The 11,740-nt window shown below is 33.4% G+C and overlaps 1 protein-coding gene across 1 annotated transcript; it reads right to left on the bottom strand.

Annotated features, from left to right (window-relative positions):
* Nucleotides 1–5,547, bottom strand: LOC106105214 (beta-1,4-N-acetylgalactosaminyltransferase bre-4-like). Its single transcript, XM_013285488.1, has 9 exons — nt 5,106–5,547; nt 4,047–4,268; nt 3,085–3,392; nt 2,664–2,799; nt 2,407–2,504; nt 1,853–2,042; nt 1,654–1,776; nt 1,481–1,576; nt 1–1,253 (listed from the first exon to the last, which is right to left on the bottom strand). Exons 1-9 carry the CDS (start codon nt 5,132–5,134, stop codon nt 1,121–1,123), a joined length of 1,335 nt encoding a protein of 444 aa, XP_013140942.1. The 5' UTR covers nt 5,135–5,547; the 3' UTR covers nt 1–1,120.
* Nucleotides 5,548–11,740: the final 6,193 nt, after the last annotated feature.

The raw sequence follows: 11,740 nt of genomic DNA, 5'->3' as shown, positions 1-11,740 counted from the left end.
AATTAGGTGCAAAAAAACAAATGTCAAACAATATTTAACATCGTTAAACGTGAAATATAAAAAAACACTGGTTCTGCTTCTGGTAGATTATAACAATTGTTTCTGATTCATTGAAATTTAGGTAATTTTAGGCCGTTAATTACAATAATACCAATTCACATATTAATGACATATTTGAACCTTAAAGGTCTTTTGTAAATTAAATTAGGCTATCTCAAAAAGGAACATACGTTTTAAATTTACAAAACACGATAGTAACATCTTCGACGTAAAAGAGTAGATTAATAAAAATTTACAAATTATCAATACGACTAGCGTAATTAAAAGAATCTAAAAATAAAACAAACTAAACAAATTAAACTCTGGATACAATTGAATAATTCATAAGAGTAAAAAAAAATAGGAATTGTCAAAATAAACATAATCAAAAAACGCGATTAAATAATATTAAAGCAATAAAAAATAATAATAAATAACACACAAGTTCACATACACTTCAATATAAAATGCAGGCCAGTAACATAAAGGTCATCGCTCATTACACGCATCCGACATCACCTTGCTCTAACGTAACGCGGTGTCCACCAGCGTGAGTACGCCGCTTGATCGAAAATTGAGCGATCAAGAGACAAAGTTAGTAAAATACAATACAAACACTAGTATAGTTTTATCTCTGGTAAAACCCATCAGGCATTGTCAAATGGGTGTAATAGTGACCTGTTCAGCACTATCATTGTTTATCTGCCACTGTAGGGTCATTTTACACTGCATCACTATAATTCACTATGGTTACACTGAAATATTGTTTAGTTTTGATATCTTCAACTTGTATATAAATTTATCATGAGGTGGAATGCAAACAAAACACTACTATAAGCATGTTTTTTGATCCTAAATAATCCTTACATCATGTTTTTTAACCTTACCTTCTTGCACAAATACACATCAATGGAAGATTGACAATTTTCAATATTAACTTCTGTTTACATAACATCTCATGTTAAAACACCTGTGTATTAAAAGTCTGTTTTCACTGGAATCGCATATAGCACTAGGTGACTGAGCAAAGGTTAAGGCATTACCGCTGTTCGCCAAACAACAGCTTGGCGAAGTACTGCCATCAGCTATGCTCGTCTATATTCGCAATAACATGAGTGTACAAGTGATGCTGGATCACATCAACTAAATCGTATTCGAGTGTCGAAAGCCCGTCTTTCTGGAATATCTTACTTGTTTGCGATAGCAATTGATACCTGGAAATATTATCAGCGTTAGAGGAACCTTTGTTTAAAGTTTGAACTAAGACTTAATAATAGAACAGAAAGAGAAGTGAAACAATGAAATATAAATATCTGACATAAGAGAAATGTTCAGATGGATTTAATGTGTGAAGAGTCCATTCCATTCTAAAAGTCAATTTTATTGGATTTGTGGATAGAGGGTTATGACGTAGGTATTTAACAAAACCGATGGAGCTCACCTTTTTGGATTTGGAGCAGATTTTTTATGATCTAACATGGCGTACCTCGCAATTGACATTTTGTACCTCGCTATGTGATAATTCATCTTTTTTAACCTGTACCAGAAAAAATAAAATAAGGAATTTACAAAATTTAATACGCAAAAATCCGAATCAAAATATTAACTGATTACCTGTAAAACATGTCGTCGTCTTCACCACCCCAACCCCAATATTTATTTGAGAAACCGTTTACTTTGGTAAATTGTTCAACTGTCATCGCTGATACACCGCCGAAAATTTCTTCGTAAGGTAACCTAAAATATAAAAAATTTAAACATTCTGTTTCGAAAAATCTTTGAAGTAAAACAAAAGTAATCCAATGAGACTCACTTGAAATTCAATTTATCAATGGATGCAGACATATGTCTAGGCTGTCTAGGACATGAGTACAAGTTCCTCTGATCCAGCGGCAGGAGGTCTATGTCATGGAATATGAAGCATTGCCACCCGCCCGCCTTTTGTTTCTGACTCTCCGCGAAACCTACGTTCATCAACTTCGCTCGATTAAAATCACTGTTACCTGTCGGAAACAATGAAAATGAGGACATTTGAAAAAATCTACAGATATTTTAGTGCTTAACAATGAGTGAGACTGAAAACTTTTAAATGATCCTCGGAAACAATATGAATGCACTGGTCTATAAAAGTAAAACTTTTGTATTTCAAGTCTTTGTTTTAAATTTCGCACGAGTCACGAGGATTATAAAGCGAAATTTCTCGAACATTTGCTTCAATGACTGCAGTAAACAGATGCGAAGTAAACGCATCGATCCATATTATGAGTATAGCTGCTAAATAGTTTGCCGGAACGAACAGATTATACGCTAAATAACAATTTCAAAAGGGGACGACATGTATATTTGAGAAAACAAAAGATAACCCACCGTCTTGCTCAACAATAAATATTCCATATTCTATTTGTTGCTTCATTAGGAACGGATGCATGTGATTCAGAAACATCGCTAGATGTTGTTGGCGGTCTCTAAAAATAAAAAAAAAAACATAGGTACAACAAATTCCGTCAAATACAAGAACCTAGCGAAAAGAATGCATACGCTTCTCCTTTTTATTTATAATTTTAATACGAATGGTACAACGATGAAATATTTCAAGATTGTCATTAGAAATCATTTTGTTTTACCTGTATGGTACAATAATGGCAACTTTATGCCTTGCTGTGCAGTTTGGCGGCGCGTATCTTCCACCACGATGTACTTCTGGGTATTTAGTTGCAATATCATCTAGTTCTATTTCAGTTTTGTTCACTGTTATTGGACCTAAAAATAATGTCAATATTCAGAATAAACTCTATAAAGTCTAATAAAGACAGTGCTTTATGCGAAGCATGACGTGCGGTAAAATTATGACGAAGAGTTTGTAGTATCGTTGATTCAACAGGTAGATGCCGTGTGATAGTTGTGGCGCGTTGTCGCAGTGATAGGCCAAATAAGCGATGACCTTTATTTTTGTAAGAATTGTCTCCAAGAAGTGGACTATTCATGACTAATGAAATGCACCGGTATATGTACATAATGTATTGATAAAATATTGTATGTAATTACCAAGGTCAGGCGGCATTTCCTCACAGAGAGGCAAATTTGGTTCGCTCATTTTCGAAATCAATTCTTCTGTGGTTACGAGATTCTTTATCCCCTCCATGATCTTGGTTATTAATAACGGTGTACTTGATTCTACTGTAATATTTTGTCTCGTCATATTTGCGACAATAGGTGCTTTGGTTGAACTGTTTGTAGATATTGTATTATTAAAAGTTACGTTTTTAAATTGCGTCGTGTTTGTCACACTGGGGTTTTTTCTCGCGGCAGTGATTGGCAATCTTTTAGACCAGCCGGCCGTTCTGTCACTGTTTCTGGAATAAATTATTGTGGTTAAAACAACGTTTAATACTTGACTAATAAGTGCTACTATAATTATAATATTATTGCTTCGAAATAACTCGTCTAAATGGTCTTGAGTAATCTAATACTTTGTGTTCGTAAGATCGCATACAGCTTAACCCTTAAATACCTTAAGTTTCAAATTTGATACTGAGGTTATAAATCGCATCGGGAACCTACAATCAATGTTATTTTAATGTAAGACTGTTTACATGTTTCCTTTACTTTCAAGTTGGAAAATAGTAAGGAGTCTATCACGAAAATGTTGCTATCTTTGAAGGTAAGGATTTCTCGGCAACAAGTTGCAAGGACAAGATGTAAAAAATATAGTTTTGTTTTTTTTTTACTATTTTCCCCGTTAATAAACACAGTAAAGGGTACACTCGGATATTTTTAAATTTTTAAATTTGATTTATTAAACGCAGGCTCTTAGAGGGTTAAACCTATTCCCGAAGATTAAAGTCACCACCAACTTGTCTGCTATCTCCTTTTATAAAAGATATCTTTTCAATTGGTTTATTTTTAATACAGCTTTATATTCACTTGACATTACATATAGTCACTTCTTACTTAGAGTAGGTTTCGAGCCCCTTAGTTGGGACGTATAGCTAGTGTGAGATATTTACTTGGTTGTGGACTGGGTAGTACTGTAGACCGGCATGTAGAGGTACGTCCTGAAGGGCGAGGCGTCCAGGATGGAACCGAAGAGGTATTCAACAGCTGCTAGCGCCAGCACCAAAAGCAGTAGCAGGCGCAGCGCGCGCGCAGCCCGCCCGCCGCCCCCGCCCGCGCCCATCAACACATTTGACGCATCAACACATTTGATGTGAACACTTCTGCGCCGATCCCTAACAAAATAATAATAATCTTACTAATCTTACTAATATTATAAATGCGAAAGTTTAGATGGATAGATGGATGGATGGATGGATGGATGGATGTTTGTTAGCGTTTGTAGCCTAAACGGCTGAACGGATCTCCATGAAATTTGGCACAGGTTTAGAGCATAGTCTGGAAGAACACATAGGCTAGTTTTTATCCCTGGAATAGTTACGGTTCCCGTGGGATTCATTAATTTACTTTTTTAATGTACACTCGATCATTCTGCAAAGGTTCAACATATCTTATTGAAATTTGGCACAGATATAAAACAAAATCTGGAGTATATATGGGATAAGGTTCATCCCCGAGAAATGTCCGGTTCCCGAGGGATACGTAGCTTTTTGTAATTTTTATAGTTTATATGTTTTCTAATACCACGCGTACGAAGTCGCAGGCAACAGCAGCAGCAGCAGGCAGCTCTTACCTTATAATGTGAAGCTAGTTTTATTATCTATACTAATACTATCTTTGCCCGAAATACGTCCGCGTGGCATTAAAAAAAATAAGTAGCCTAAGTGTTCTTGCACAATATTCTCTACATCTGTGCCAAATTTCAACGAGATCCGTTCAGTTGTTTAGTTTACAAACTCTAACAAACATCCATTCATCTAAACGTTGGCATTTATAATATTAGTAAGAAGTAAGATAGTAAGATTATAAAAAGGGAAGTATTGTATTTTCGTATGTATTCAAATAACACAATAACTACTGGGCAGATTTCAAAAATTTTTTTACCATTAATAAGCTACGCTAAACATGCACAGGCTATACTTTTTTTATATATTTTATATAATTAGAAATACCTTAAAATGCCCGTTCCAATAATGTACATTGTATCCTTTATAAATTTGTTTTCCGTATGCTTAAAACGTGCAATGAAATGCAAAGCAATAATTTTTCATTACTATTTGAACTCATTAAAAATTATCGAAAAACATTAATGTGTACATGATTAAATGATTGATTACTGTTTGCATTAAATACCGGTAATTTCAAAACATGTGTAGATGAAAATGTAAAAACATCTGGTGTTTTTACTATAATTTGTTTAATCAAAATAACGACATATAAAAGGATTATTTGGCATCCGGGAATTTTGTAAACAACGTCAGTTAAATGTCAGGGTGATAGCGTCATTTTGACAGGTCACTTCGCGTCAGTCCCTTGTGCATTTTGTGTATTCTTAACGAAAAAAACACGTCGAAAGTGTTGAAAAGTTATTTAAGAGAGGTTGTTTTGAAAGTACGAAAGTTAAGTGTATGAATAAGAAATTATAAACAATATTTGTTAAAAGAAAAAAAATCTAAAAATGTACATATGTCAAAAGAAGAATTATATTTTTTAAAAGTCAAAAAAGGTTTCAAATGGCGCGCACTGGCCATGCAACCTCGGAGCAGTGTCGCCGTACCACGATTGAAAATCGTAAACGAAAGGAAAATGCCTCTGTGCTAAATGGTTCATTAATTGCCACACTCAACTGCCTCAATGAAAACAGAATCAAAAGTGAGTAGCATATTCTTTTAGACTATGCTCTACATCGTTGCTTTTTATCGAAATCTGTTTCGCCATTTAGGCAGCAAAGTCTAAACATCCATACATCTAAACTTTTAAGATAAGATTATAGGAGAGTCAAATGCTGAATTCAGTAAAGGAATGTGTATTTAAATTAGTTTAAGTTGCGTTAAGATCTGTATATTAAATTATTCCTTACCTGTGACGATAACCTGTTCAAGCAAGGTGCTTTGTGAAAATATCCCATCATCTTCAGAGAAGACATCGACTTTTCTTATTAAGAACCCTTTTCATGGTTACATCTGAAATAAAGAAAAAACCTGTTAATTTATAATCCTCTATATATCTGCACACAATGAAAAATCACTACTGATTTAGCATTTACTGAAAATTATATTTGTTTTGCTATTTGTAAACTATTTTACATATTTACTACATTATGAACAGAGGGCTTATCATAAATATTCGTGAGAACATATCCGTAACATTACGATAAAGTTTGTATCACATTTATGCAGCATACCGAAGGTAAAACACCAACAAACCTCATACAAACAAATGTCGATAACGTTACAAATACGTTCCAAGTGTCACGCAAATATTTCGTGATACACCCTCTGATAAGGCTTGAAGGAAACACTGCAAGCATGTCACAGAACCGTAGGTCTACACTGATGAAACTGTACAAAAACATATTATCACTATTTTAATAAAGAAAACGAGACAGAACACCATACTTTCGTATGTGCTTCGTGAGTGGAAGCCCACGATAAAAATGACACTAAGAAGCGAAATGTAACTTTTTGTTTTCTACAAAAAAGATCAAACCAAAACTAATACCGCAGGTCCAACGTATGAAATTTTTTTTAGCGTAGCTAATTTTTTGGGCTATATTTAGTTTGATTTTGAATTATTAGGGGAGTCAGTATTTTTTCCATATCAACAAAAATTATCGAAACACATTTTGTGATTTTTTTGTCCAATTGGCAGGGTTTGGATTTAGCGTAGTATTTAACACACTTGAAATATGTATAATACCAAGTACACATATTGTACAAATAAAAAATAAATAAAAAAAAAAACAGCTTTCTCCGATATACACACACTAGTGCACGTTGATTTCAACATTCTCCAGCTTGTTCCAGTAATTCCCCATAAACTTATAAAGAAAGAAGCAATTTCTTTTACAAAAACAATCGACAAAATCATGTTATTGCTTTTTGTCTCTTTAGCAGAGTAGAAAACATTTTTTTGCACAGAGTATTCAATATTAGATAAATAACGAACTTTTAAAATTGAAACTAAAATTTATGAAATTGAGTTCTAAGTATTTCTATACAAAGAAAAGAAATGAATGAGAGGAATTCTCGAAATTCTACATGCATTTAATTATGATATCATTACATCAACGCGAAATAAAAGCAACTAAATATTACATTTAAAAATTACTCACATACGTTACACTGTGAACATCAACCTTTATTCAGTAACGTTACGACGTTCCCTAGTCCTGTTATCCTAGTCGGAACAGAGATACAAAAGTGTTGTTGTCCCTGTTTTTTTCAAAGATAATGACAGGGACAACACATGTTACGTCAGGTGAATTCCTCGCTTGTTTGTATTATTGTACACCTTAAACACAACTATCTATATATTGTTTTAAGAAAACGCGAATTTTCAACGATTAGTAACAATTATGATTCACAATATAAACATAAAAGTGCAGTCGCGGAAACCCGCGGTGCTTCACATGTCTAAATACTATCCATTGATGAAACTTGTAAAACAACATTGTCGAATACAAGTTTTAGGGCAATAAAAACCTAGGGTAAAGAGTAGAGTTAAAATGGTATAGAGTGTGCCGGTCTATTACGAATATTTTAGAGAACGTATTCGTAACATTATCGACAAGTATGATATATGTCGGTGTTTTAAATCCATTCAGATGTCGATGACGTTACGTAAATTCTCATGAATATTCGTGATAAGGCCTCACTAGTTGAAGATTATGTTTTATTTTAAACATTGTATCAACATAAATAAATAAAAGATTATTTTCATGTTTACAAAATTCAAATATTTGCTTTCGTAAACATGCAATTTTTCAACTCCAATTTCCGACTACATTAACTGCAAAGTAAAATAGAATAAAAAAAAACATCCAGCGAGCCTTTCATATGTAAACTGAAAAGAGTTCTTTTACGTTTGTGGCTTACAAAGTTATTGTACAGCATTGTGTGCACGATTTCGTTTAGTTTCTGTAAGCTTTTTTTATACAAATAAGGCAAAGTAACATCAAAAAGGCGGATAAAATATGCTCGGGGTTCTTTTTTAAAATTATGTGCTTTGTACCGCAACTAGAAAACGTGCTTTGCTTTCATAACGAAATGGAAAGCGTGAAAGTTTTTACTACACTATGCTCATATCTTGAGAAAAGATTGTATAGAATTGAAAAAATAAAAAATATAACAAACCTATCCACACAATTTTACATTTATAGGGCTACTAGCTGTTCTCGTGCGGCTTCATCCGCATGAAATCATAAAAATTTTATTTTATTGTTTTCATTTGTCAAATCAATAGCAAATGACAAAATTACATGACATGATAACAACCTTGTTTCCTTGATGTTGGCATCAACTTATGGTCTCTTTCCCACATTTTTTATCCAAAAAAATTACTCCTAAGTTTAACGGCATAAAAATATATAGCCTAAAGCGTGACGCAAGCGTAGGGAATTTTATTAAAAAAATGATTATTCAAAAATATGCTGTAATTGCTGACTTCTTAGGCAACAAAGAAGTGTGTGTTTACGCTTTATTATAATAGTATAGATAATAATAATAGACTTTTTAATAACTGTTTGTATCATCCATTTAAACATTACAACTTTTCACAATAAATTACATTTTTAGCCAGTGAAATATGTAAATAGAATATCTCCTTTCCATAGTGAGACTTTAATTACGTTTAAAGTACTATGCTAACGAAAAGGGTTTAAGACAATTTCTCAGTAACAAACAGGCAAATTTATAACAATTATAGTAGAAGATACGGTGGAAGTAAACTTCCAAAATAGAAAACACGATTTTCCACTCGGTCAATACTTCATTAAAATATATACTAAGTACCTCGTTAGTGTGGTATGGACATGTTATCGTCTAAATGATGGGGACATAAACCAGAAAGTGTTAAGATTGAATGTGGGTGGCTATAAAGGAAGAGGAAGACCGAAGAAAGTATGGATGGATTGTGTGAAAGAGGATATGATTAAGAAAGGAGTGGATTCAGATATGACGGCTGATAGAGATGTATGGAAGAGCAGCACATACTGTGCCGACACTCCGTAAGGGATAAGGGCAAGTGGATGATATACTAAGTACCTCTGTTTTTTCAAGATAATACATTTTTGCAAAAGAGTATCCGTGTAATCCAACCATTATACTGACAGTCATTTAGAAAAGCCAAGAATACACGTGTCCTATACATACAGAAATCACAGTTGTATTAAAAGAATTTCACTGGTTAAATATTTACTTTCCTTAAGTAAAGTTCAAAGAGAATTGATTGAGTTGTGATTCTTAGGATCCGATGTTACGCACCTTTGCCCTTTACGCACATGAATGAGTTCCGATGGTTCAAAACGTATTGACGTTACATGGAAGGTTAAATGTACATATGTTGAGTATAAGCGTGTTAATTTACTTTTAAATATGCGGAAAACCGGCTTGAAATATTTCCTTAACTGAAATAGTTAACAGTTACTTAAGAAGTCATTTATTTTTTCTATTTCTTTTGTATTTAGTAATGGCTTTCAAACAAAAAGGGGTTGAGAGTTGTGTAAGCAAAGAGATTCGAAAATTATTTAGAGAAGGCATAGTTGACACTTCACTTGAAACATTTTTTATCTATTGATAGATAGTCAAAACAAATTAAATGTAATATTTAAATACTAACTTTCGCCCACGACTCCGTCCGCGTGGAATTAAAAAAAAACACAAGTGAGTGCCCCACGTGTTATTCCAGACTATCCCCTACATCTACATCAAATTTCATCGAAATCCGTTTAGCCGTAAACGGCTGTAAACCTAAAGGTTACAAACTCTAAAAAACATCCATCCATCCATCTAAACATTCACATTTATGACATTAGTATGAAGTATATCAAGGACGTGAGGTGTCCTACTAAACTAAACAACTGATATAGTAACTTTCAGAGAAAGTACTAGTGAAAAAACGTTGTTCACTGCCTCGTCTATATATTTAAATGTCTATGTGTAGGTTAGTTAGAGAAGTCTATAAGAACGTGTTATATTCAGAGTGCAGATTGAAGATTTTTAACATTATGTTTAATCATGGAACATTCTAGATAAAGAGCGGGAGCATTGTTTCATTTATGTTTATATCCAATGGCCGAAGGTTAGAGCGGAGAGGGCGATCGATACTGCAGTTGTGTCCACTGACTACTGCATTATATCTATAAAATATAACTTATACAGCAATCTCTTGGACGATTTTTACTTTAAAACCAATCAAACTCAGATTGAAATGTTCAAATATACACGTGACACATTAAAAAACAATTGATGACAAAAGTTAATACCAAATTCATACGTAATATTGAACGTAACTGAACGGAGAAATTTGCTTTTTTGGTCGAATTTAAGCTTATAAAATTATTCATAGTCATGAATACAACAAAGCGGCATTGCGTGCACACTTTAACTAAACTGTCGCACAGCAGTTGTGCGATTGTCGATTGTTTCGCAGCAAATTTAACTGTTTAGTTGCAAAACTAAACATGGAGTAGTGTGCACACCTCCATTAGATTCGCATAGATTTCTATGAGCCAATGCTTACGGTTGTGCGATACTTTAGTTACAGGTGTGCGCACTCTCTTAACGATCTCCAGAATATCGCATTGTATTTTAATCAAATTCAAATTGGCAAGCAATATACATGAGTCAAATAATCAATTGAGCACTGTATTTATTAATCGTTACTCAACAAGAGAGTGAAAATATTGATATGCTACGAATCATTTAATACTAACAATAATAAAGTAAAGAAACATCGTTCTTGAAGTAATGAAAATTTTACTCTAGTTCACTAAATTGAAGTAAAACGAGATATTTTAAAATCTCTGTAATTCAAGGGAAATTCCTTCAGTTTTTAAGGGTATTAACATGTTATTAAAACACTTAACTAATGTTTCTTGTGACTGTTAAATATTAAATTAGCGGTTCCCGTGCGGCTTCTTCCACATGATTTCGCATTTCACGCATGACTTTTTTCTCAAATTATTCACACTCTAAATTATAAAGCGTGAAAATGTATAACCTATAAAGTTTCTGTAAGTGTTGGGCTTTTAATTAAAAAAAGATTTTTAGAAAATATGCTGTGATTGCTGACATCATAACAAAGTGTGTTTACGCTTTATTATATTAGTATAGATAACCTCATAACTGGTATTAATACATGCCATGACATCGAATTGGTAGTTAGTACGCTTAACTATTAGACTATTGTGTTAAAACATCAACATTTCTACTTACGAACATAATACCCTTTGTAATTAATGTAAGGTCCATCTTAGATAAGAACATTTTCGCACTTCGCACGGGGAGGGGACGACGGGATGACAGGGAAAGGATTACCACGCTCCCGGATTACAAATGTGTTAATTTGAACTCGGGAAGTGGAAGATAAATTGTGGTTTAAAGCGTCACGAATGCAAATGTAAAATGTTTTACAATAAGTATATGCATTCTATTTGCTCTGTCTCTTTTCTCTATTTGACTAGCTTTCGCCTTCGACTCCGTCCGGAATTAATAAAACAAAAGTGAGCCTATGTGTTCTTCCAGACTATTCTCTACGTCTGTGTCAAATTTAACAAACGAACGATACATTCATCCATCTAAACTTT

The sequence above is a fragment of the Papilio polytes genome, unplaced genomic scaffold (assembly GCF_000836215.1).
Source record: "Papilio polytes unplaced genomic scaffold, Ppol_1.0 DF823177.1, whole genome shotgun sequence".
Lineage (NCBI taxonomy): Eukaryota > Metazoa > Arthropoda > Insecta > Lepidoptera > Papilionidae > Papilio > Papilio polytes.
Note: the sequence above shows the minus strand (reverse complement) of the source record. Positions and strands in the feature narration are given on the sequence as shown.

Coding starts and splice junctions, on each gene's coding strand:
- LOC106105214 (XM_013285488.1), bottom strand. CDS start 5,134: ATGTACATTATTGGAACGGGCATTTTAAG. Junction 4,269..5,105: donor ATTGGAACGGGCATTTTAAG/GTATTTCTAATT, acceptor TTATTTTGTTAG/GGATCGGCGCAGAAGTGTTC. Junction 1,577..1,653: donor GACGACGACATGTTTTACAG/GTAATCAGTTAA, acceptor TTTCTGGTACAG/GTTAAAAAAGATGAATTATC.